The 25,852-nt window shown below is 33.7% G+C and overlaps 1 protein-coding gene and 1 pseudogene across 4 annotated transcripts in view; one reads left to right on the top strand and one right to left on the bottom strand.

Moving 5' to 3' along the window:
• Snx14 (sorting nexin 14) overlaps positions 1–25,852 on the bottom strand; it is a 96,560-nt gene that overhangs the window by 21,657 nt on the left and 49,051 nt on the right. For 2 of the 4 annotated variants that reach the window (XM_076858447.2, XM_076858448.2), the window contains exons 16-21: positions 25,171–25,197; positions 22,880–23,012; positions 16,647–16,848; positions 13,195–13,278; positions 11,689–11,789; positions 9,871–9,982 (exon numbers count right to left, since the gene is read on the bottom strand). In XM_076858447.2, coding sequence (XP_076714562.1) covers positions 9,871–9,982; positions 11,689–11,789; positions 13,195–13,278; positions 16,647–16,848; positions 22,880–23,012; positions 25,171–25,197 — 659 coding nt within the window. The remainder of the gene's footprint in view (positions 1–9,870; positions 9,983–11,688; positions 11,790–13,194; positions 13,279–16,646; positions 16,849–22,879; positions 23,013–25,170; positions 25,198–25,852) is intronic. The other 2 variants (XM_076858449.2, XM_076858450.2) reach the window with 1 other exon arrangement.
• On the top strand, positions 198–1,879 carry LOC143401684 (induced myeloid leukemia cell differentiation protein Mcl-1 homolog pseudogene; annotated as a pseudogene).

Raw genomic sequence — 25,852 nt, 5'->3', positions numbered from 1 at the left:
GTATATTATTTGTTTTGTAATCTGTTCACATTGTCTTCCCCCTTAAAGGAGAGGTATTGGAATCCTACAGGGACACCATAAGCCTATACAGTAAAAACTCGGATCTGCAGTGTTAGAAAGGAAAACACACGAAGAACATCAAAAAACAAGGGAAGAAAGTGCCCCCAACAAAACAAGATACTACATTATTAGAATCCATGGCCAGCCAACAGAAGAAATTACAAAGAAGGAATTCAAGAAGTACATAATTAAAATGTTCTGTGAATTAAAGGATGATATAAGAAAGTGAGTAAAGGCATCAAAAGATCATTTCGATAAAGAGTTACATAAGCAAATACAGAAAGCAAAAGATAACTTCAATAAGGAGATAAAGTTTCTGGAAAAAAAAAAAACAGAAATTCTCGAAATGAAATAAACAAGAAACCAAATTAAAAGCTCAATAGAAAGCATCACCAACAGATTAGATCACTTGCAAGACAGAACCTCAGACAATGAAGACAAAATATATACTCTTGAAAAGAATGTTGACCACACAGAGAAGATGGTAAGAAACTATGAACAGAGTATTCAAGAATTATGGGATAACATAAAAAGACCATATTTAAGAATTATTGGGGCCTGAGAAGATGGAAGCCCCCGCCGCCGCCATGTCGCCAGAAGAGGAGCTGGACGGCTACGAGCCCGAGTTCCTCGGGAAGCGGCCGGCGGTCCTGCCCTTGCTGGAGCTGGTTGGGGAGGCTGCCAAGAGCCCGGCGCAGACGGGTCGTTGCCCTCGACGACGACGCCCATAGAGGAGGAGGAGGAGGAGCTGTACCGGCAGTTGCTGGAGATCATCTCGCTGTACCTCCGCGAGCAGACCACCGGTGCCAACGACGCGAAGCCGCTGCGCGGGTTGGGGGCCGCCAGCAGGAAGGCGCTGGAGACCTTGCGGCGGGTCGGCGACGGAGTGCAGCGCAACCACGGCCTTCCAAGGCATGTTTCCAAGCCACGGCCTTCCAAGGCATGCTTCGGAAGCTGGACATCAAAAACGAGGATGATGTCAAGTCTCTGTCTCGCGTGATGGTCCATGTTTTCAGTGACGGAGTAACAAACTGGGGCAGGATTGTGACTCTCATTTCTTTTGGTGCCTTTGTGGCCAAACACTTGAAGAGCATAAACCAAGAAAGCTGCATTGAACCCTTAGCAGAAAGTATCACAGACGTGCTCCTAAGGACAAAACGGGACTGGCTGGTCAAACAAAGAGGCTGGGATGGGTTTGTGGAGTTCTTCCATGTAGAGGACCTAGAAGGCAGCATCAGAAATGTGCTGCTGGCTTTTGCAGGTGATGCTGGCGTAGGAGCTGGTTTGGCGTATCTAATAAGATAGCCTTGTAATTGCAATAGTTGACTGTTAACCAACTCCAGCCACCAAAACTTCTGGGAAATCAAATGTATTTATGGAAGTTGGACTTCAAGCTGCCCAGGCTGTAACCTCCAAGAGTGTCACTCTAGCAACCTAGCCAGAAAGCAAGTGGCAAGAGGATTATGTCCAACAAGAATAAATACATAGGAAAAGTAGTCCCCTTTGAAGAATTCACTGTATGAAAGAAGCAAAGTTCACTTTCAGCACCAAGCAAACTGGGAGGCCACAGAGGAGGACTGTTAGATTTAATGGAAAAACTAATTTCCTTGTCTAGAACCAGAAGAGAGGTCAGTAGCCAGACTAGTCATAAAATTCATTAAATATGCCCGCCGAATTCATTAATTTCCCATAGTGTGAAAAGAGAAATACTAGCGATGCCAGTGATCTGTAAAGAAAAATTTAAGCTACAAGTAATTGAGCTATGACTAGAAGCCTCATTACTGTGCAACAGTGAAGGGAAGCTTTTCCTCTGTGATTAGCTTTCCCGGGTATATTTTCTTGAATAGAAGATCCAAGTGTTCAGACTTTTATGCCTGTTCTACTTTGGCTTGATTTGAATGAGTCTCATTAGCATAGTAATGGCCATGAATACTTGACTTAAGGCTCATTTAGTTACAAATGTGGGATATTCTCATTTTTTAGGACAGAAACAGCTTGTCAATGTATTTGTCTGTAAAAATATGTATATTTTTACAGAGAAAATATTTCTGTGAACATAAAGGGAGAAAAGTCTTGAATTTAAATTTTGAAAATTGTAACTTCTGTAGTTAGGAATCTATTTCTTCTTACAGCTTTTCTATTCTAAACTTTCTCCAGGTCAGTTCTAGAGTATATACAGAACCAATTTGTAATTGTATGCAACCTGGTTGTAGTGGGACAAATCTGATTTATAACTATGTAGGCTTTAATTTTCCAATCTGGTATTGGTAAGTATTCCTTAGATAGGTTTTTATTTGAAAACCTGGGATTAAGAAGTTGTCGAATGAAAATTAATCCTTTCACTTGGTTATGTATGGGTTTTCAATAATTGAGTCTAAGTGGAGTTTTGAGAGGTTGTTTTTAGGGGTGGGGGGAGTAGGCTAGTGATTTAAAAATAATGGGCTCTGATTAGGCAACTAATCATTTGAGTTCCTTACATTTGACCTAATTTAACTGGTAAAATTTAGACTGAGTGAATGAGCTCATCTTTAAAGCTTTTACTGAAAGATTTTCAGCTGTTCCAAGTGGGACTTGTTAGCATTGTTTATAAAAAGATAACATCGGGTGGATGAAAGACATTTGATCCCTTGTTTGCCTAATAAGTTACAAAATGATGGCTTGGAAAAGCAGGCTAGAGTCTTAACTTTGGTGCTATTATGGGGCTTGCTTGTTCAAACACAGTTTTAAGCCTCATACATCAATAAAAGAAATACTATTCTTTTCTTTTCTATTTCTTTGTTTTGAATTTTTCCATTGTCATCTCTGTTGATTTCAAATCTGATGTTGTACTGAACACATTTACTTCCTGTCCTTTGTTGAAATATATGCTGCTTGTTCTACTCCCTCTTCAGATATTTATATCAATGTCTGCATCTTTACCCCGCCATCCCTGAATTTTACTAGACCTGTTAATTTTCAGCACTATGCACCTGAGTGACCCCTTTCCTCCCTAATGCCCCCCACCTTCCCCCAAGAGTCAGCAGATCTTCATCTTTTATGGATTTTATCCTGTTGAGAGGTAGTGATGGGTGCTGGAACAATAAGTCAATGGTGGTGGGAGGAAGTCTCTTTTTCTTGGATTGATAACTTTTCAGTTGCTTTAAACCTGTTCTGTGGGGGAAAAGGTTTCAAAAGTCCTTTTAAGAATTTTCAGGAGAACATCATTTTACATTGGCTTTCTGAAGTCCCCTTTGTATATGAGTAAGCTCACTTAAATTTTACCTGAAGAAGTGAGCTCTGTTAAAACAACCTCAAAGAGTCTTTATAAAAGCTAGTGGTAAACTGAAGAAAGCTGTTGTAACAAGGGTCATTTGAAAGCTTGAGCTCCAAAACATGACCTTTAGTCTGTGGACTCCAGATAAAAATAGGTATGAATAAAATGACTAAGAATGTAATGGGGAAGAATTGCCTTGCCTGCCCATCTCCAGAGCCATAAGGTCATCTTGCTAGAGCTATTTTTACCTATGTATTTATCGTTCTTGATCATAAGCCAATTATTTATATCATGTCTATCTCTAAGGACCTAAAAGCACTTTATGTGGTTTTTAATTAATCTTAAGATCTGGTTTAGGTGACTAAAAGGACTGTCTCCCCAAATCCAGTTGTGGAAATAAGGCATAGACATAAATTGGTGTTTAGAAGCACCACTTCCCAATTCACTAGGCGTGACTGCTGAAACGTACGTAGACTGGATCTTAGTTGGTATTTGGGGTCCAGAACACTGAAGGGTTAGAGAGCCCAAATGGTTTGGGAAGAGGGGGAACAATTGGTTTATAGGGAGAAGAGGCACGTGGTCCAAGTGCTGACTAGCTGCATAGTTCAGGCAAATCCTCCAGAATGGAAAAGGGAGGAGCTGCTTGAAATGGCTTTCTCAGCGACTTCTGTTTGTTTTCTGCTTCTCTCAGGGAAAAACATGCAGTCCTCTAGTGGTGTCCATGTACATTCTGTGGGGTGAACACTTTGGTTCTGGTTAAACAGTGTTTTTGACAGCTGTTCCAGGAAGAATTGGGACCAACTACAAATCAATGTGGGTTGTAAAATGTAGTGTGTTTCCCTAACTTCTGGTTTTTTTTTCCTGAGAAAATAAAAAAAAATCATTCCCCCCCCCCCAAAAAAAAAGAATTATTGGGATGGAGAAGGGCATAGAGTTCTAAACCAAAGGAATGAATAATCCAGTCGATGAAATAATATCAGAAAATTTTCCAAACATAAAGAATAAATTTGAAAATCAAATACAAAAGGCTTACAAGGCACCAAATGTACAAAACTACAACAGATCCACACCAAGGCACATTATAATGAAATGCCTAGCATACAGAACAAGAACAGAATTTTAAAAGACACAAAAGAAAGGAATCTGATTACATATGGTGGGAAACCAATTAGGATAGCTGCAGATTTTTGAACCCAGACCCTGAAAGCTAGAAGATCCTGGTACAACGTATACCAAGCTCTAAAAGGAAATGGATGCCAACTAAGAAGCTTATGTCCTGCAAAATTAAGCTTTAGATTTGATGGTGAAATAAAAACCTTCCATGATAAACAAAACTTAAAAGAACTTACAATTAGAAAGTCTGCACTAAAGAACATCCTCGGCAAAATATTCCAAGAAAAGGAAATGAAAAACAATGATGAAAATCAGCAAAGGGAGGTATTACATTAAAGGAAATACTAACCAAAGGAGAAACAAAGTCAAGTTAATTACCAAAAATAAAAAAAAAAAATATGATGGGGAATACAAATCATGTCTCAATAATAACCTTGAATGTTAATGGCCTAAACTCACCAATCAAAAGATACAGACTGGCAGACTGGATTTTTTTTTTTTTTTTAAAAGGACCCAACAATATGCTGCATTCAAGAGACTCATCTCATAGGAAAAGGTGTCCACAGACTGAAGGTGAAAGATTGGGAAAAAACATACCACTCACATGGACTGCAGAAACAAGCAGGGGTTTCCATCCTCACATCAAATAAAGCAGACTTCAACCAAAGTTAATAAAAGGGATAAAGAAAGACATTTGATATTGCTTAATGGAACCATAAATAAAAAGCTATAACATTTATAAATATATATCCCCCAAACAATGGAGCATCTATGTTCATCAAACCAAACAAATTCTTTTCAAGTTCAAGAGTCCAATAGATCACAACACAATAATTCTGGGTGACTTTAACAGACTTCTTTCACCACTTAGTAAATATCCAAACAAAAGCTGAACAAAGAGGGACTCAGCAGTAGAGCGCTTGCCTAGCCCATAAGAGGCCCTGAGTTCGAGCCTCAGCACCACATACAAATGAATAAATAGAATAAAGGTATTTAAAAAAAAAGCTGAACAAAGAAATTATAGAAGTCAATAACATAATCAATAACTTAGACTTAACAGACATATAGAATATTTCATCCATCAATGAGTGAATACATTTTCTTCTCAGCAGCACATGGATCCTTTTCTAAAATAGACCACATATTATGTCACAAAACAACTCTTAACAAATACAAACAAACAAACAAACAAAAATAGAGATACTACCCTGCATTCTATCAGCTCATAACAGAATGAAATTAGAAATCAATGATAAAATTAAAAAGAGAAGCTACTCCAACAAGTGGAGACTAAATATACTATTGAATGAACAATGGGTTGCAAAAGAGATGATTAAAAAATTCTTAGAGATAAATGAAAACACTGATACAACATATCGAAATCTCTGGGACACTATGAAGGCAGTACTAAGAGGAAAGTTCATTGCATGGAGTTCGTTCCTTAAGAAGAAGAAAAAGTCAAAAAATAAATAACCTAACATTACATCTCAAAGCCCAAGAAAAGGAAGAAAAAATTAACACCAAAAGTAGAAGACAGGAAATAACTGAAATAACAAATTGAAAAAAAAAAGAAAGAATTTAAAAAATTGACAGAACAAAAAGTTCGTTCTTTGAAAAAATAAATAAAACTGATAAACCCTAAGTGATGCTAACGAAGAGGAGAAAGTTACTAAAATATGTGATGAAAAAGGAAATATCATGACAGACACTACAGAAATATAGAAGATAATTAGAAATCATTTTGAAAATTTGTACTCCAATAAAATACAAAATATTGAAGACATCAACAAACTTCTAGAGTCATATGATTTGTCCTCAGTGATCAGAATGATATACACAAGATAAATAGATCAATTTCAAGCAATGAAACAGAAGATGCCATCAGAAGCCTACCAACCAAGAAAAGCCAAAGACCGGATGGATTTAAACAGCTGAGTTCTACAAAACCTTCTAAGAAGAACTAATACCAATACTTCTCAAAATATTTCAAGAAATAGAAAAAGAGGGAAAACTTCCAAACTCATTCTATGAGGCCAATATCACCCTGATTCCAAAACCAGACAAAGACACATCAAAGAGAGAAAACTTCAGACCAATACCTCTAAATAAACATAGGTGCAAAAATTCTGAATAATTCTGGCAAACTGAATATAAAAACATATCAAAAAGATAGTGCAACATGATCAAGTGGGATTCATCTCAGGGATGCAAGGTTGGTTCAACAATATTCAATAAATATTTCATCACATCGATAGACCTAAAGAATCATATGATCATTTCAATAGATGCAGAAAAAACATTTGACAAAATACAGCACATTTTCATGTTCAAAACACTAGAAAAATTAGGGATAACAGAAACATATCTCAACATTGTAAAAGCTATCTATGCTAAGCCCCAGGCCAACATCATTCTAAATGGAGAAAAATTGAAAATATTCCCTCTAAAAATTGAAACAAGACATAGATGCCCTCTCTCACCACTTCTATTTAACATAGTTCTTGAAACTCCAGCCAGAGCAATTAGACAGACAAAAGAAATTAAAGGGATACAGAAAGGAAAGGGAGAATTCAAATTATCACTATTTGCTAACAATATGATTCTATATCTAGAAGATCCAAAAAATTCCACCAGAAAATTTCTATAACTAACAAATGAATTTGGCAAAGTAACAGGATACAAAAATCAACACCTATAAATTCAAAGGTATTTCTGTATATCAGTGAAAAATCCTTTGAAATAGAAACTAGGAAAACTACGCCATTTACAAGAATCTCAAATTAAAAAAACAAACAAACAAACAACAACAACCAAAAAAAACCTTGGAAATCAATTTAACGAAAGAGGTGAAAGACCTCTACAGTGAAAATTACAGAACACTGAAGAAATAAATTAAACAAGAACTTAGAAGATGGAAAGATCTCTCTTGTTCTTGGATGGGCAGAATTAATATTGTCAAAATGACCATACTACAAAAAGCACTATACAAATTTAATGCAATTCCAATCAAAATCCTCACTCCTCATAGAAATAGAAAAAGCAGTCATGAAATTCATCTGAAAAAATAAGAGACCCAGAATAGCTAAAGCAATCCTTAGCAAGAAGAGTGAAGTAGCTGTTATCACTGTACCAGACCTTAAACTATACTACAGAGCAACAGTAACAAAAACAGCATGGTATGGGCACCAAAATAGACTGGTAGACCACTGGTACAGATTAGAGGACACAGAGACAAACCCATATAAATACGGTTATCTCATATTAGACAAAGGTGCCAAAAACATATACTGGAGAAAGGACAGCCTCGTCAACAAATAGTGCTGGGAAAACTGGAAATCCATATGCAACAAAATGAAATTAAATCCCTATCTCTCACCATGCACAAAACTCAAATGCAGAAAAAGCATATGACAAAATACAATACCCCTTCATGTTCAAAACACTTCATGTTCCAACAAAGTGGATCAAGGACCTAGAATTAAACCAGAGACCCTGAGCCTAACAGAGGAAAAAGTAGGACCAAATCTTTATCATGTTGGATTAGGCCCTGACTTCCTTATAGTCTCCTATAGTACAAAAAATAAAATCAAGAATCAATAAATGGGACAGATTTAAAGCTTCTTTTCAGCAAAGGAAACAATCAGTGAGATGAATAGAGAGCACACATAATGGGAACAAATTTTTACCACACACACATCAGATAGAGCACTAATCTCTAGGATATAAAAAGAACTCAAAAATCTTAACACCAAAAAAACCCCAAATAACCCAATCAATAAATGGGCCAAGGAACTGAACAGACATGTCTCAGGATATACAATCAATCAACAAATATATGAAAAAATGTTCAATATCTTTAGCAATTAGAGAAATGCAAATCAAAACTACTCTAAGATTTTATCTCACTTCAGTCAGAATGGCAACTATTAAGAATACAAACAACAATAAGTGTTGGTGAGGATGTGGGGAGAAAGGCACACTCATACATTGCTGGTGGGACTCCAAATTGGTGCAGCCAATATGGAAAGCAGTATGAAGACTCCATACTGGGAATGGAACTGGGAATGGAACCACCATTTGACCCAGCTATCCCACTCCTCAGTTTATACCCAAAGAACTTAAAAACAGCATACTACAGGGACATAGCAACATCAATGTTTATAGCAGCACAATTCATAATAGTTAAACTGTGGAACTGATCTAAATCATATAATAATAATAAAATGTGGTATATACACAATGGAATATTACTCAGCATTAAAAGAGAATAAAATCATGGCATTTGCAGGTAAATGGATGGAGTTGGAGAATATAATGCTAAATGAAGTAAGCCAATCCCCAAAAGCCAAATGTCAAACGTTTTATCTGATATGAGGATGCAGATCCATAATGGGGATGGGGATGGGGAATATGGGAGGAATGGAGGAACTTTAGATAGAGTAGAGGGGAGGGAAGGGAAAGGAGGGGGCACAGGAGTAGGGAAGACGGTGGAATGAGATGGACATCATTACCCCCAAGTACATGAATGAAGACATGAATGGTGTGACTCTACTTTGTGTACAATCAGAGACATGAAAAATTGTGTTCTATATGTGTATTATGAATGGAAATGCATTCTGCTGTCATATATAACAAATTAGAATAAATAAATTTAAAAAATTAATGGATAGAAGTTCTGTATAATGACTTGCTAGAATTCATTAAGATTAATAAATTTAACTTACTTATACAACACTTATCTGAATTACTACTACAAGTTACAGAAAATTAGGCTTTAAGGAATATTAATAATGCTTTAAAATACATAATAAGGAAAGACATGATAAAATTTAAAAGATAAAGGAAAAAGCCACCAAGTCTTAAACTATGTAAAATGTTAAGAGATTGTCTTTTTCAAGATGTTTCATGAAAAGTTTCAAATACCACAGCCATTCACCCAAAATATACTAAAGACACATTCATATACGCTGAAAGTAGCATCTCAACTTTTCATATCATGTGTCACTTAACAAAACAGGTGCATTCTGAGAAATGTGTTGGTAGGTGATTTGTTGTTGTTGAACATCACAGAGTGCACTTCCACAAACTAAGACAGCTATAAAGTCACTAGACAATATCATCTTACAGGACCAACATCATATGTGCAGCCTATCACTGAGTAAAACACTGTTATACAGCATATGACTTCATTTAAACTTAGAAAACAAAGGCAAAAATACATTAGCTAATAAAAATTTTTTGTGATGAAACATATAGTTAGAAAAGACTGTTTCAATACTAACAAACAAAACAGACAGATTGAAGTCCTAATCAGAAATTCACCTCTAACTACAAAATTAAAGACAATGAAATACACAGGTCATACCATATAAACTAATTTGCAAAATTAATCTAAAAATATTGATTCTTTTCTTTGCAGTTTATATTTCTTTCAACTGACTTACCAAGATTTACATCTGGTAGTATCTTATCGAGAAATTGTGTTTCCCCACCATTAGGGGAGAGAAAGTCTGCCAGAAGTTGACTATTGCTCAGTTCTGGATGCTGCAAAAGTTTCTTAAATAAGCAAAATGAACAAAAAAGAAAAAAAGGAAAAGACCAGATGAGAAATCTAGAAGGGCATCAAAGGTGTATTGAAATGATTTTTAAAATACAAAAAACAACTTTAAAATCACTAAAAGCAATTTTATATTCAAATAGTAACAAAATAACTGTATTTATAGAGGGAATAGTATAGCAGAGTAGATAAGATCTCAGCCCTATTGTCAGACACATAACAGACTCTTCTATTTGCTGTCTAGATGACCCTAGAAAAGTTCCTATGTTGTGTAAGAGTCAAGCTTTCTAAATTTTAAAATGGGAATAACAAGATGACTTACTTTATATTCTTGTTACATAAAGTATTTAACACAGTATCTGATATACAAGAAGTAAGATTAAACATTAGTTAATATTATTTCTCAGATTCTCAACTATACAGTGAATGCTACAATTTCACACAACTTCCTTGATAATTAAAAGAAGTCAGCATGAAGGGTTTTCAAGAAAACTATATGTGGAAATGTGAAAAAAAAAAAAAACTTGGAAATCTGTAGTATGTTCTTGCAACACTATTTTCTATCAAGATAAACTGACTTTCTAAAGCCATAAATGACCCAGTCTTACCTAATATTCAGTTTTGCAACTATAAAACAGCTACAAAACTTCATGAGCAGAAATCTACATAAACAAAATACCAATACAGCAAACTCTTAACTTCAGATCTTTTTACCAGAAAATATTTCTTCTAGAATGAGGCACTTAAATGGTTCAAATAATGGAAAAACACATTCTGCTGTATCCAAACATCCTTGCAACAATTAATAGCTATTTCATATTTCACTATTAACACAACCAAAAAATTATACAGAAAATACTTTGAGTTGAAAGAAGTTAAAATACGAGAAATAAAATGAAGATAATATACCACTGAAAACTTTTTACTTAAAAATATTTTCTTTTGGTTAGAAGGTAAGACAATTTAACTAATCTAGTACTTAAGAAAAATGATAAATGATATCCCATGCCCATATAACAGACACCTTTTTTAAACCAATAAAAATAGCCTCTCCTTGGTTTTATGATCTGGATTAAAGAAATATGACAATTAATTTTGGAGAACCAGATATCTCAAAATCAAAAACTTTTAAGTTAACCATACCACCCACTAAAATAATATCCCAAGTACACTGCCATACAATATACACACACAAGAAAAAAGGGATTCAAGTAGTGAATGGCAGAGGAAATTGAATAAACATATATAAGCTGCAAAAACAAAGGGACTAAGGAATAAAATGGCAAGGAAGATTACAAAATTCAGAAAGCACTACACACAAAATCAAACAGAATATATAATAAAAAAAACTACTCAGTATTCTTAGAATGCACTTACTCTTTTAAAACAAAATTTTTTCTTTCTATTTTTAAACTTTCCATACCATGTTTTAATTAGTTTAAAATTTAAGATTTGTCCTCTTGAAGAAAATATCTGGTATTTAATTGGTCATCCATTTTAAAAAATCAATTAAAAAAAGTATATACTCTTGGCAAAAATTCATTTTAAAATTCACATGGAAAAAATTTTTAAATAAAGGAATTTTTTAACTTTACATGGACAGGTATTTGTTGAACAAAGTATGTATGTACAAGAAAAAAAGAGACAATTAGAGAATGTTATGATTAGCAATGTCTTAAGTTAAATAATACAGTTGGTGCTATACCTGGAGATATTCCTGAAACTCTTCTCTCTTTGACTTTAAGAATTCATAATTTTTGGGGCCAATGATCCTCTTGGAAGGAAGCTGGGCATCAGGAAATGTGCCTGAAATTTGTAGATATTAAAGTTCTTATTCTGTTCTACTATTATTTCAAAAATTAAATTAAAAAGTTTACTAGGGCAAATTTAGATTCACAACATTGCCTTGCAGAGGTGTGACACTGTCTTTTAAATAATCTTCACATAATCAGAAAATTTCAAGTCAGAAGTTCAGACCAAAGAACTTGAGTCTATGGATATTTGAATATCACTTTCTAGTAACCACCACTTTTCACTGACAATGAATTTTTAGTCTATACTGGTAAAAGTAACCATGAGATTATTTGGAAATTGGTAGAATTCTAGTAGACAAAATCTCACAAAAGAAATCTCTCAAGTGGGGAAAAACAAACTGGGAGCATTTTGCCAATGTTACATAAGCTTAAAAACAATATTTAAAAGCCATGGATGTGCTTTCTTAAATAGAGACAACTTCAGAAATTTAAGTAACAAAAAATAACAATTATGTTGGGAATCCAGCCAGTTTTGAATGATTCAGGAGCTTAAAGTACAGAGATTAATGACCTTCTCACAGTCTTAAACAAAAAAGAAAAGTTCTCAGAGAAAGAACAGACAAGAATGAGAGAAAACAGAAAGCCATTTGAAGACAGGAACAAACTCAAAATCTGGGCAAAAACTATGGGGTGGGACTTTGTATTCTTTATATTCCTATGATAATCACCTAACCATGGGCTTTGTTCCTCTAGAGGATTAAAAAAAGGTCCCTTGCCCTTCTCAATTCAGAAGCAATCTGAATTAGGATATATATCAAGGCACACTTCCCAAAGCTTTTCTAAAAAAAAAAAAAAAAAAAAAAAAGTTTAAGAACACAAACTCACCAAGTCATATACAAAATGAAATATTGAAATATTCTTAAATATATCCTAATATTAACTGAAATAAATAGGTAAGAGTAAGGCCAAAAAAGAAAAATGCTTGTTGCCTTTTCCAACAGATCTAACCTTAAAAGGGGGGGGAAAAAAAAAACATAAACTTTGTTTCCTCATCTAAATTTAAGAGATAAATCAGAACATTTCCCAGAATTCTTAGCAAACATGTTTACTAGGAAGATGGTAGTAAAAAGGAAAGTAACTCTGAAATTCTCTGCCACATCAAGAGAAACAAAAGAAAAATACTGGATAGAGGATCTTTTCTAAAGTATGAAGAACAATAATCTTTTTTAAAATTTAATTTTGTTATTAAAAATGCAGTCAATGTGCATTGCAAAAAAAATGTAAATAAACAAAAAAAAGATAAAAACAGTATATTCCTATTGCCAATAAAAGTGTATACAACTGTTACTGTTTCTTTGGCATCACTGCTTAAAATAAATTTTAAAAAATAATCTGGTACAACAGCTTTTAAGAAAGCTAATGCTATAAAGTTTTATATAAAAAAAAGATCAACCAACCATGAAATTCTGTTAGCTTTGATTCAAGTACATAGAATTCAAGGTATCTTCTGTAGACAGACCAATGTTCAGGCTCATGCCCAACTGTAAAATGAATACATACCAAATTAAAAATAATATTATAACCTACTACTAAAAGGATGCAGAATTTAAAACATTAAAAACATAAGACATTATTTCATGGTCTTAATAATTTATTATCTTGTGCACTGTATTAATATATTTAATCCTGTATTTTAATTGCACAAGTACCTAGAAGATACTGATAAATTTTATCTATGCAGTTATCTCAAACAAATATACTTTTTCTACAACAGAATCACAGAGCTGGTAGAAACTTTAAAAAATTATGCAATTATTATTCAGGGGTGTACTGAGGATTGAATTCAGGGGCACTCAACCACTGAGCCACATCCCCAGATCTATTTTGTATTTTATTTAGAGATAGAGTCTCACTGAGTTGCCTAGTACCTCATCATTGCTGAGGCTGGCTTTGAACTCGTGATCCTCCTGCCTCAAGCTTCTGAAGCCGCTGGGATTACAGGTGTTCACCACTGTGCCTGGCATGTAATTATTATTTTTAAAATGTCATAAAACTATGTATTTCATTTTGTATCAATCTTAGAGTCTCTCAAATTATCAAAATTTACCAAATTGTCCTGACCTAATAATGTAATATAGAGCAGCACTACACAACAGGACATTCTGCAATTATGTAGACATTTTATATATCTGCACTAAATACTGTTGCCACTGAGCAATTGTTCACGCAGCTAGTGCAACTAAAGGACAAAAAACTTAATATAATTTAATTTTAATTGTCAAATGTGGCCAGTGACAACCAAACTGGCACAAAGTAATTGTTTAAATAAAGAGCCATGCTGGGCATAGTGGCACACTCCTGTAATCCCGGTGGCTTGGGAAGCTAAGGCACAAGTATCACAACTTCAAAGCCAACCTCAGCAATGCTGCAAGGCCCTAAGTATCTTGGCGAGATCCAGTTTCAAAATTAAAAATAAAAACGGCTGCGGATGTGGTTCAGTGGCTAAGTACCCCTTGGTTTAATCCCTGGTACAAAAAAGTGGGGGGCGGGAGCAGGTCACATTACATATTCTTATCCAGTCCCCCATTTACTATGTGGCCTTTAATAACTTAATCTCACTGTACCTTAGTTTGCTTAGAAGTAGAATAATTGTGAATATCATATAAAAAAATAACCTACATAAAGCACTTTTGTACATACATAGCACAAAATCAGCAATCCCCAAAATGTTAACTGCTATGGTTAACAGCAGTTTATGTCATTCTAGCACACATCTGAGAATGCAACGGATCAAATCAGCCAAAAGCAGAGTAACTCCAAACAATATTTCCATTAAAAAAAAAAAATCTGATTTAGCCACAACCTATAAAGCAAATCCAGGTTTTCGTCTTTAACAGTGGTATTAAAACATCTATGTACATTTAGTTTTGGTCTTTAAAATTCTAACAATGCTATTTTACTACACATATAAAATCCATGCGGTAAACAACATCCTTTTTTTCTCCCTTACAAGCCATGGTTTTCTAAGAGCAGATTACATTAATAGTAGAATTCTACAGTGCAGACAAAAATTATCTTTAGAATATAAGATTAAAAATTCTTTTAGTTTGAATTTCATGTTTCAATTTTTAAGCTAGACCTTTTAAAATAAATCACCAACAAATGTTTTCTCTTCCATGTAGAAGCTAGAACAAAATAAAAAAGATGGTGGAGAAGAGATTATCAAATATCATAAGTATATAGGGGAAAATCAGTGGAATAGAAAAAGGAAATCAAGAAGGAAGGGGAGAATAAAGGGAATGAATTTAACAAAATCATGTTAAATACATATGTAAATGTGCCACGGAAAATTTCACTTTTTTGTATATGTAGAAAGTACCAATCAAATATAAATAAATAAACATGCACAAGGAAGATCAATAAAGTAAAGAGAATAGGGGGAGGAGGACAGGGAAAGGAAAGGGAGGGAAGAAAGGATTAAAATCAAATTCCATGCATACATGAATTTGTCAAAATAAATCAAACTATTATGTATAACTATAATGCTCTATTAAAAATAATAAAATAAAGCACCAAAATTAAAGATGGTTGTTCAACAGGCAAAAACAAAAGTATATTCCCAAACAATACTAAGTTTAAAATTGAAATCAGACTGGGATAGATAATGGTTTGGCTATATACTATTAATATGTCAAGAGAGCAGCAACTAGCAAGCTGCAGAGCTACTGAAACACAAACATAAAGCACCCTCAGACCTGGATAGAACAAGACCTGTCTAGTACATAGTTAGAACAGGAGAAACCATAGCTAACTGCTCTGGGCAATCTTCTTCCCTATTCCTATGCCTTATGTACTTGAAGTAGGACTAGTTTCTGAGAAAAATCAGAAAACCTAATGCTTTTTGAAAAATAAATAAAGGAAATAATTAGCACTAACCTTTACACTACCACTTAGTTACTACTCTAAAAAACATTTCCAAACATTATCACCTTTTCCCCTTTCCTTCCTCACAGATAGTTTCTTCCACTTGGGGATAACATTATTTTTCTGTGTATCATTTCCAACACATGTAGGACTTTGATTGTGCTTTTTCTTACACTAACTGCCCTGCCAGAGTGCTGTTTATCCTGCCATGAATGCTGTTTAATCCCTGTCTCTATTGCAGTCCACACGTGAAACAACCAAAACAAAAAACATGAGGACAATTTGTTAAGCTGTTTTGATTGTATTGTTATTGATTCTAATTAGCCCATAACAATGGGGGAAGGGAAATGCTCTTTCAATTAAACTGTTATAATAACTAATCCAGTTTTGAATGCATTAATAACAATTAAATATGTATAATAACTAATGATGGGGGCTGGAGTTGTAGCTCAGTGTAGAGCATTTGCATCATACATGTGAGACAGTAGGTTTGATTCCCAGCACCACATATGAATAAGCAAATAAAATAAAGGTCCATCAACAACTAAAAAATATTTTTAAAATAAATAAATAATAATTAATGATGGCAACAAAACCATTAAAGGAATATCCCATAAAATGCCCTGATGGATTGTGAGGTATCTCTCAAGTATCTACTCAACAATGTTGGTTGAATTAATTAATTAACCTAATAACCTAAGAAATACTAAGCTTTCATTCAAGTTTCTGTTCTGGACAGTAATCTTTTAAATATGTGATTATATTCAATTATTTTTTTAAATTTGTTTTAGTTATTGGTGGATATAATATCTTTCTTTATTTTTATGTGGTGCTGAGGATTAAACCCAGTGCTTCACACATCCTAAGCAAGTGCTCTACCACTGAGCTACAATCCCAGCCCCGATATTCAATTATCATATATTGTGAAATGTTTCTCACACCTGATAAAGATATCTTTAAGAAATGTATTCATAAACCTTCCTACCTGCTCTTCTATCATTTCTTTCAACATCAATACAAAACACAGGAATTCTCTCCTTTTTCTCCTTCCTTTCAGAGGAGGGATCCTCAAAAAAGTCTACATATGGAATGCTAATTTTCCAAGCAGCAAGATTTCGGGGAGTATTAGGTGTGCTCACAGCTTCTACTGGAGAATCATCTTCCATTACAACAATACCCTCTTCAATCTGGAAAAAAATCACCATGAATTTAATATTTCCACTACCTTTAGAACTACACAGCATATTAGATATAACTATAAAGTAATAGGCCCATAACAATTTGATACATTGTAATACTTGAGAAATTAGGTGATAAAGAATTTTCTACTGAAAAAGTGAAAATAAAAGTTAAAACTAACAAGTTATTAGCATCAACTCCATGTCTGGTTACACTGCCTGTTTATGAAATATTATAGAAAATGAATAGACATTTCAGAGATTATGGAAAAATACTAATAATACACAAATATAAAAAGCATCTGAGTAAAGAGGGTAAAAAAGTGCTCAACCCTGGTGATAAGAAATAAAAATTTAATGTACTGGCATTTTTCACTTAAAAGTGTAAAATTCTATAAATAGCAACTGATGGAGACAGTGCAGATAAACTACAGATGAATTGGAAATGTGAAATACTTCTGGTTATAAGCATAACAGCATCGCCCTCCTGGAAAGCGTTTTAATGATGTCTCCATAAAAAACTATAAAACAGTTCTAAACAGTAATCCTATTCCTGAGTATTCTAATGACAATATTTATTTGAAATATTTTTGTTAAAAAACAGTGGAAAGGGCACAAGCAAAAATATAGTCTCTGCATCATTAAGTAACAAATAATCAGATTAAAAGGTCTGCAAGGACACATCTCTATAAAACTGATGGGTTTTCATCTCATTTTTAAACTTTTAATAGTATAAGTGTTTAAAATAATATTTTTGAATATCTAAAATTAAAATAGCAATTATTTTTAAAGAAGAAAACCATATGTTCTAGAAATACACATACAGAAAGAAGGAAAGAAACCTTGTCTAATTCTTTAACTTGGAAGAGACCCTTTGAATCTGACAAATGATAAGTCTGTTTACCTTGAAATCTTTTACTCATGTTTAAGTGAGCAAAATATTACAGATAAAATACATTCATCTTAAACACACTCCTTTTAAGGCACCAAATCAAAGGTTGTAGTACTTAAGAGAATTCTGAACAACCTAGTCAGAGAAAACTAGGAATAAAGAAAATTTTATTTCCAGAATTCTAGCATATCACCTTCACTTTTCATTCTTTCTTTCTATACCTGACACCCTACTCTCTTCTAAGAAAATTATTTCCTTCCTCACAAAGTCCCTTCTCTTTTTTCTATTCTTGTACTAAACTGTCTTTCAAAAATTCCTAATAAAACTATTACTGTAAGTTACCTAATAAAACTATTACTAAAATTCCTAATAAAACTATTACTATTACCAAATAAAACTATTACGCTCATTTTTGGCGGAGTGGGGGAGTTTATTGGAGATCAAACCTGAGGATACTTTATTACTGAGCCACATCCCCAGACCCTTCTACTTTTTGAGAAAGTGTCTCGCTAAATTGCTTAAGACCTCAGTAAATTGCTGAGGCGGGCCTTGAACTTGTGATCCTCCTGCCTCAGTCTCCTGAGTCACTGGGATTACAGATATGTGCCACCACACCCAATGGTAGGGCTTTTGGGGGACAAGGTAATTTCCTCATAATATTCTCATAATATTGAAAGAAAAACAGAGTATGTGTGAGGGAAATGTCTGCCCCCCATCCTCCCTGCTTGGAAGCTGAGCTCAAAGGAACATTTTGCATGGTTATTCTTTTTTTTGTTTGTTTGTTAATGAACCTGGCATCTGAGTAAAGAGGGTAAAAAAGATCACAGAATGATAAGAAGTTTAACAAACTTATTAAAGCCAAAAATGGGATATTTTTAAATGAAAAAAAAAAAAGTTCCTCAAAATCAATCTAAAAAAGATGGGAAAGCAAAATTCTTACCAACATACAAATATTAATGACAAAGGACAAAGCTTTACAATTTCCTTTTAACATTTAAATGGTGTTTATACCAACACAGTCCAGTGAAAAATCCTTGGGCAATATTTCTGTGAATTTTCAAGACTTCTCTTAATCTTATTTAAAAGTAAATAATTAGCCAAGTGTGGTGGGGCCTGCTTGTAATTCCAATTATTTAGGAGGCTGAGGCAGGAGGATTACAAATTCAGGGCTAGCTTGGGCACCTTAGCAAAACACTTTCTTAAAATAAAATATAAAAATGCAGCTTAGTGGTGGAGCACTACTGGGTTAATCCCCAGTATATATCAGCGAATCAATCAATAGAAATAGGTATTCTGTAACCAAAATGTTAATAAAAGGAGACCAAGTACTTTTGTTTACAAATAGATCCTCTCTACTAAAAGGACAGGGAATAAAGAAGGCAGAGATGAAAGGCTAGGTGACATCCCCCTACTTCCTTAAATGTTAACATTCCTTATCTTTTCCTCTATGAACATAACTACCAACTAATTAATGAGCATATTAACTTCTAGTAGTTTATCTGTAAATCAGTTCTGAAATTGGACAAAAATGTATCTTCAGGAAGATAAAATCTTATATACTGAGATGTGGTTCCCAGGCCTGTATATATATGACTTAATCCATAATTAACATCTATATAATTATGAGAATTGATAGTATTATAATATTATATAGTATTTAACAGTGCTTACTATGTGCAAGACACCACTCTCAGTATTTCATATATATTACTTGCTTGGTTCTCCTCACAATACCCCTATATAAGACAGATAGAATTATTCCCTTTTACACATGAGGAAATAAATTAGAATAAAATTACACAACTTGCCCAAGATCAAATAGCAGATAGGCATTACTGCCAAGTGATCAGATCATCAAGTTCTAAAAGATAATGTCTCCCAGGTCCCAATTTCAAATCACAAACCACAAACCACTTTATCTCTGGCAGGAAGACTGGCAACTTCCCTTTCCTCTCTACTTCCTAAACAAGAAAAGAGAATTCCTCAAGGCCCCATAGCTTCAAACTACCACAGTGTCTTCTAAGCCCTGAATGTCACTATCTCCATCTGTATAAGCTTCCTCCCACCCCCGTGTTTTCTTTTGATGGTATTAGAGACTAATTTGCTTGCTTCTCCTATTTTCTGTTATTACTATACTTCCAATCAAAACTTTCCAGCCGGGCATGTTGGTGCATGCCTGTAATCCCAGTGGCTCAGGAGGCTGAGGCAGGAGGATGATGAGCTCAAAGCCAGCCTTAGAAAAAGTGAGGTGCTAAGCAACTAAGTGAGACCCTGTCTCTAAATAAAATTCAAAGTGGTCTGGGGATGTGGTTCAGTGGTCAAGTGCCCCTGAGTTCAATCCCCAGTACCAAACAAAACAAAACTTTCCTTCTTCCTTAGATCACTACAAAACATAACAAATTCTCTGTTTTTTAAAGATATCCTATTTCTTTTTTTTTTAATTAATTACACAGGACAGCACAATGATCTTGACAATTCATACATTTGAATCAAATGGGGTATAATTTCTCGTTTTTCTGATTGTACAGGTTGCAGAATCACATTGGTCATACATTCACCTGTATACATACAGCAATAATAATGTCTATTTTATTCTGCTGCCCTTCCTATCCCCCCTTCCCCTCCCCTCCCCTCCCATCACATCTCTCTACCCAATCTAATGTGACACACTTTTTTTTTTCTCTCCTCACATCATACATGCATTCTGTATAACGATGAGGGTCTCCTTCCATCTTCCATGCAATTCCCCTTCTCCCTCCTTTTCCCTCCCACCTCTCTTCCCTATTTAGTGGTAATCTTCTTCTCATGCTCTTCCTCCCTATCCCATTTTGAGTCACCCCCCTTATATCAGAGAAGACATTCAACATTTGTTTCTAAAGCAAAATCATATCTTGTATTTCAATCAATTGGGAGGGCAAAGAATAAAAAGTACAACTTCCACAAAATTGTTTTGGAAGTTCACAATAACATACGGAAATCCTTTTGTCATAATATTAGTGGGAATAAAGCAGGATTACAAGATGTGTGTGTGTGTGTGTGTGTGTGTGTGTGTGTGGTGTGTGTGTGTGTGGTTCTATAGATACATGCTTTATATGTTATAGGTATATGTTAGTCGAGTCTACAGGGGTAGGAAAGTAGGTAGGTAGGTAGGTATTTTTCAGAAAAGAAAATCACCAAAATGTTAACAGAAGTGTCTACTGAGTGGCAAAAGTACTAATGCTATTTAAAATTTCTTATACTTTTCTACACTACTAAAAAATTGAAGAGGCTGGGAATATAGATCAGTGTGGTATAGCATTTGTCTAGCATATGCAAGGCCTTGGCTTGGATCCCTAGCATTACAAAAAGGAAAAGAGAGACTGATAGAAAGAATATAGTGTGTTTAAAATCAGAAAACATGGAATTATTTTTTAAAATATTCCTTTTATTGGTTTACTGTCTTCCTTCCACCCATACTTCTAAGGGCCTAAACAGAGAAAATGCTGGATTTAGATTATTTAGAAAAGGGAAAAAAATGGGCTTAAGTAAAACTTTCTTCCATTTAAATTATTATGCAGAATTAGTGAATCTCCATAAAAATTCATAATGTAGTGAAACAGAGGTCGAAAGGAAGGGGTAAAAGAAAAAAACATTGTGTTTACTTCTGTCCCCTACTCCTCCTTCTTCATCCCTATTATATCCAGTTTAGTGAATTTCTTTCTTTCTCTTTTTAATGGGTGCATTATTATTATAAATAATAATGGTATTCATTGTTACATGTGGGTTAGCAAATTTCTTAAGAACAAGATCTAGGGCTGGGGATGTGGCTCAAGCGGTAGCGCGCTCGCCTGGCATGCGTGCGGCCCGGGTTCGATCCTCAGCACCACATACCAACAAAGATGTTGTGTCCGCCGAGAACTAAAAAATAAATAATAAAAAAAAAAAACTCTCTCTCTCTCTCTCTAAAAAAAAAAAAAAAAAAAAAAAAGAACAAGATCTATGTCTTAATCATCTTTGTATCCCTAGTCATTAAAAATCTAAATATGAATCTAAGCTCTCTATTCACTGAAGATTTGTTAAGTGGTGAAAAGTACAAATGAGATAAAATATCTGCCTTTATGGGACTACTATCTGGTACGGGAGACAACTGTAAACATATAATTTCAATTAACATATGGCACATACTTTAATGTATGATAATAGGGGCACAAAAGCACAAAAAAATAAATTCTGTCATTTGCAGCAACAATGGATGTAACTGAAGGACACTATGTTAAGTGAAATACATTAGGTACAGAAAAACAAATACGCATGTTCTCACCCAAACTAAAGAAAGTAGAAGCTAAAAAGTTAATCTCAAAGCAGCAGGAAATAGAACAGTGGTAACCAGAGTCTAGGAAGGGTGTAAGGATGGAAAAGACGGATAGAGAGAGGATGATAATGGGAACAGGGAAGCAGTTAAATAGCAGAAATGACTTTTAATGTTTTCTAGCATGGGAGAATAATCATATTAACAATAATAGATTATTTCAAAATAATTAGTAGAGAGGATTTTAAATGTTTCCAAGAACAAAGAAATAATGTCTGAGGTGATAGATATGCCAATTTCCCTCATCTGATCATTATATATTGCTGGGGTAATGCCAAAGCTGCTTGTGCACAGACCACAGCTGAAGTTCAAGAAATTAGGGCATCTGGGGCTGGGGTTGTGGCTTAGTGGTAGAGTATTCGCCTAGCATGTGCAAGGCACTGGGTTCGATACTCAGCACCACATAAAAATAAATAAATAAAATAAAGGTATTTTATCCAACTGCAACTAAAAATGAGTCTTAAAAAAAAAAAAGAAATTAGGGCATCTATGAACAATGTTTATTCCTGGAACATATGGCTTTTAAGAACATCAGGATTGAAGTAAAAGCCTAATGAAAAGATAGTAAACCATTTAACTACCAGAAGTATCTTAGCTTAAAAGAAACCATTCTATCTTACTAATAAATTAATTCTTGAAAATTAAAAAAAAGATACCAGTACCATGAAACTATAAACTAATCAAAGAATACAGAATATAAAAAAAATCTGAAGTTAGAGGATAAGTTAGCATATCCCGTTTTTTATGCTATACTATATATTTGAAGTTATACATAAATCAAATTGAAGATTTTTACTTACAAAGTCATCTTCACCTTCAGCCAAACCATAATTAGGCAACATAGCTCCCTCCATTGCGGTGCTCTTGAATACACCTTTAATTTTGCTACCTATTCTGCTGATTCCAAATGATTCCCCTCTCTTCTGTGTGCTTCTAAGTATTAAAGAGGAATACATCAGGTACAGATTAAATTATCACAAAGCCTAGTTTATTATAAACAACACTAAAGAAAAAAAAACATTTTGAAAATGGCAAACTGAAGGTAGCTAACATTAATTTTTCAAGTTTTCAATCAGAGATTAAATCTCAACATCTCAGAAGCCAAAACAGAATTTAAAGCTTAAATTTGTAATATGAATTAATGAGATAAAATCTTCTAGTTAGCTACTGCTACCTTCAAAACATTAAGTGAACTAAAATTTTTAAGATGAGAGCCCCCTAGTGGTATACAGTTCTTAATGTCATATATATGAAATAACAGATATTAAAACATGTTGAGACCAATGTTCAAATTATGTCTTTTTAAAATTACTTTTTGGATTGAACCCAGTGGCATGCTACCACTGAGTTACATCCCAAGCCCTCCTTATTTTTTATTTTGAGATAGGGTCTCTCTAAATTGTTGAGACTAGCCTCAACTTGTGACCCTCCTGCTTCCCTCTGCCTCCCCAAGTCACTGGGATTACATGTTTGTGTCACCATGCCCAGCTAAGACCAATGTTCAAAATATAACATTCATTTAGAATAAATGAACTGATAAGATAACAATGCAATAAAGAAGATCTAAACCTATAACCTTCTTGGTACCTCATTTTAAATGAAACTTAACAAAAAAATTATCCTTTATGACTGACAAATGACCAAGCAAAATTTAACTTTATAATCATGTAAATATTCAAAAACAGAATGAGATAAATGCATCTTATTTAACTTTAAAGTAATTTTTTTAAAAACAGAAAATACCAAAAGGAAGGTTTAACAATGAGGATATGAGCAAATGTAGCCCAAGGAAGCAGCCTACTGTGTTATAAATATTAAATATTGATTTCACAATGCAAAAATAATTTCAAAAAACAGGAGTAGATGGAAAAAAAGAAGTTAAAAGCAGCAAAAATTTCTTCCATTTGAGCTGTTTCAAGTAAACAAAACCATGACTTTTATTCAATTTAAAACTCATTCTTAGCATATAATACTATTACCCTTACAACAGATACCCAAATAAAAATGACTATTTTAAAACCTAATCAAGTTTGTTTAAAATGCTTAAGTTACTAGACAGCTATTTCTCCCAAAGCAAAACTTATCAGCTCAAATAATGCAACAATTAGAGAAATAAAAGCAAAACTGATTAATACACCAGGAGTGTGTGTGTATACACACACACACACACACACACACACACACAGTGATGTGTGTTTTCTACATGTGTGAGGAGCAAATAAAACTTATTTTAAAATTAGAAAAACACAAATAAGTAGCAAGTAGTACAAGGGATGCCTAAACTAGATTATTTTATCTAAACAAGCATGCAGTTAGTGGTTTTTAAAAATCCAAGGTTGTAGATACAGTCATCCCAGATAGAAAAAATGTTTCCAAACATAAATATAAAAATATTAACAAAATCTCTCGAAAATCTCTAGAACCTTATTATTTTGTTCTAGTTTGTAGAATCTAGAGATCATATAACAATTGAGGTTTTTGAAATGATATATTAAATTATTATATTAAATTATTTCACTTGTTATTATGCCCATAATCTTAGAAACATCATTATATTTCTTACTTTCAAAAAAGTTCTTTAAGGGACACCAATTGGGTAGAGGAAGGACAAGGGAGGGAAGGGAGGAGACGAGGATAGGGGAATTAAATTGATTAAAGAATTTTACATGCATGTACCAATATACCACAACAAAACTCTTCATTCTGTATAATATGCACAACAAAAAATAAAATTTGAAACTCTTCAAACACAAATAATCCTAAAAATAACAGAATCAACAGCAACAACAAAGAATCAATAGCCTTGAAAACAAAATACTGGAAAAACAGTGAAAATATCTTAGCATTTCTTAATATCTATTACTGAAAATATCAAGACATTTTTATTTTATGACATATCATACTATGCAAAAAAAAGGAGATATCTAAAATTAAAAGATTCATTTTTAAAGGTTATAAATAACAGATATAAAGGTGGTAATAGCATGGTGCTTCTTATTTTTTTCTTTTTTTGTTACACTTAGGTTGTGTGAGGTGTACTGAACTTAAACAGATAATTTATACTGAAAAGAATCACATGCTCAAGACTTACCGAAAATCATCCAAACTTAGGCTACCTCTGCAATATCAGATATGTGAAATTATATAAGGAGAAGAGAGAGAGAGAGAGAGAGCCCAGATATTAAACAAATTTCACTTCAGAATACAAAACAAAATTAAAAAGCTTAAAAGTTACACAAGTGGATAGCATTCAAATTTGTAAAAGGCAGAAATCTTTACAAATAACATGATAAAAGTAAGAGAAACAAAGCACATAGCTGTTTTTTGAAGGTGTGGAATCTAGACCACTATAGAAGAGTTCTTAAAAATCCAGTGTCAGTACATACTTCTGAGTTTTTTTGCCCTTAGGCAAACCATTTGTTTAATACTGTGTAAAGTATGTGGGAACTATGGCCATAAAGCTTGGTACAAAAACCAAATTCATATTTTCCAAAATGAAATTTGTGTCATGTTAGATAAAATCATGTATGTTTCTTCACCTATTTTTAGTTTTGCTATGTAAAATACAATGTTTGGGGGCTGGAAATGTAGCTACTGAGCACCTGCCTAGCATGCTTGAGGTCCTGAGTTTGATACCTAGCATAAAGAAAAATTTTTTTAATGTTAAGCTAGGAAGCAAGATAAGCAAAAGATCTCTAAATATTCAAAAGTTATGCTTTGAGTGCATACTGAAATAGTTCAATATTAGCAATATGCATTAAAATTCTACTTTT

The sequence above is a fragment of the Callospermophilus lateralis genome, chromosome 6, assembly GCF_048772815.1.
Source record: "Callospermophilus lateralis isolate mCalLat2 chromosome 6, mCalLat2.hap1, whole genome shotgun sequence".
In the NCBI taxonomy this organism is placed as follows: Eukaryota; Metazoa; Chordata; class Mammalia; order Rodentia; family Sciuridae; genus Callospermophilus; species Callospermophilus lateralis.
This window is presented reverse-complemented; position numbering and strand designations above follow the sequence as displayed.